The 1,278-nt window shown below is 51.1% G+C and overlaps 1 protein-coding gene across 1 annotated transcript; it reads left to right on the top strand.

Annotated features, from left to right (window-relative positions):
• Positions 1-933: 933 nt before the first annotated feature.
• On the top strand, positions 934-1,278 carry LOC108802565 (histone H4-like). The gene has a single exon (XM_018574422.1). It carries the CDS (start codon positions 934-936, stop codon positions 1,273-1,275), a length of 342 nt encoding a protein of 113 aa, XP_018429924.1. The 3' UTR covers positions 1,276-1,278.

The raw sequence follows: 1,278 nt of genomic DNA, 5'->3' as shown, positions 1-1,278 counted from the left end.
AAAAAAAAAAACGATTGCAAGGAAAGGTTTATCTGCTCGATCGAGCAGATAAACCTTTCCGGGAGGAAGTGTTTCTCTCCCGGGCGGCCGGGAGCCGCTATCCAATAGTGGGAGACTCCCTGAGCGTCCAGGAGAGTTGGGATATCTGACATTGTGACAGGTTCTCTTTTTTGCTGCAACCCACCTCCATGGTCTTATATCTGCTACATTGTGACAGGTTCTTTTTTTTATTGCCACTCCCCTCCATGTTCTTATATCCCCGTTCAGCATTGCGCTCATCGGAAGCCCGCCCCTCAGCGGGGCGGGCTTGCGATGATCGCAAGTACGATCTGCCTGTCCAAGATGGGCAGATCGTACGTTTTTTTAAGTACTTTACAACCCTCACAAGACAAAAGTCTTGCAAGGGTTGTAAGGTGTGTGGTTCACAGATGTGATTGGTTGCAGGGAGCGGTGGGCGGGGCTTGCAGAAGCTGAGCCCTCACTCTAGGAGCGGCTCTCTGCTATACATTCCACACTGGCACGTCACACACTGCCATTCCAAAGAAGGATCCGTTCATGAGCTGGACATCTCTAATCTGAATGTGATTTGTCTTGTTGGCTGAGGAGGATTTTATGTCTGATTTGTGTTGGTGATCACACAGAAAATAATTCTAGAACAAACACGGCGATCCGGCTACAGACCGACCACCATCTCATTCCCGGATATCGCTGCTCTCACCTTTGTGCTCCGGAAAACTCGCACATGATGACCTAATGTTTGTAAAGCTCCGCCCTATAGATATCTGACTATGGATTGGATAGTCCAATAAAAATGAGAGGGAGTGGTCTAAGGTAGCCAATTACCGTGTAGCTCGGTCTGTATAAATAGACGCTCCTCACTCGGCTTTTTCATTCTAATGTCGTTTGTGTAGTTGAGAAGCTTATTGATCAGCAATGGCGAAAACTAGGCAGACAGCCCGGAAGCCCACCGGCGGAAAAGCTCCCCGGAAGGGTCTGGGTAAAGGAGGCGCTAAGCGGCACAGGAAGGTGCTCGGCGACAACATCCAGGACATCACCAAACCCGCCATCCGACGCTTGGCCCGCAGAGGGGGTGTCAAGCGCATCTCGGGACTCATCTATGAGGAGACCCGCGGAGTGCTGAAGGTTTTCCTGGAGAATGTCATCTGCGATGCCGTCACCTACACCGAGCACGCCAAGAGGAAGACCGTCACCGCCATGGATGTCGTCTATGCTCTCAAACGCCAGGGACGCACTCTCTACGGATTCGGGGGTTAAATC

The sequence above is a fragment of the Nanorana parkeri genome, unplaced genomic scaffold (assembly GCF_000935625.1).
Source record: "Nanorana parkeri isolate BGI_ZX_2015 unplaced genomic scaffold, ASM93562v1 scaffold2955, whole genome shotgun sequence".
Classification (NCBI taxonomy): domain Eukaryota; kingdom Metazoa; phylum Chordata; class Amphibia; order Anura; family Dicroglossidae; genus Nanorana; species Nanorana parkeri.
The sequence above is the reverse complement of the archived record's forward strand: the minus strand, read 5'-3'. Positions and strand labels throughout refer to the sequence as shown.

Excerpts from the sequence above, each read along its gene's own strand:
- LOC108802565 (XM_018574422.1), top strand. The coding sequence starts at position 934 with ATGGCGAAAACTAGGCAGACAGCCCGGAAGCCCACCGGCGGAAAAGCT.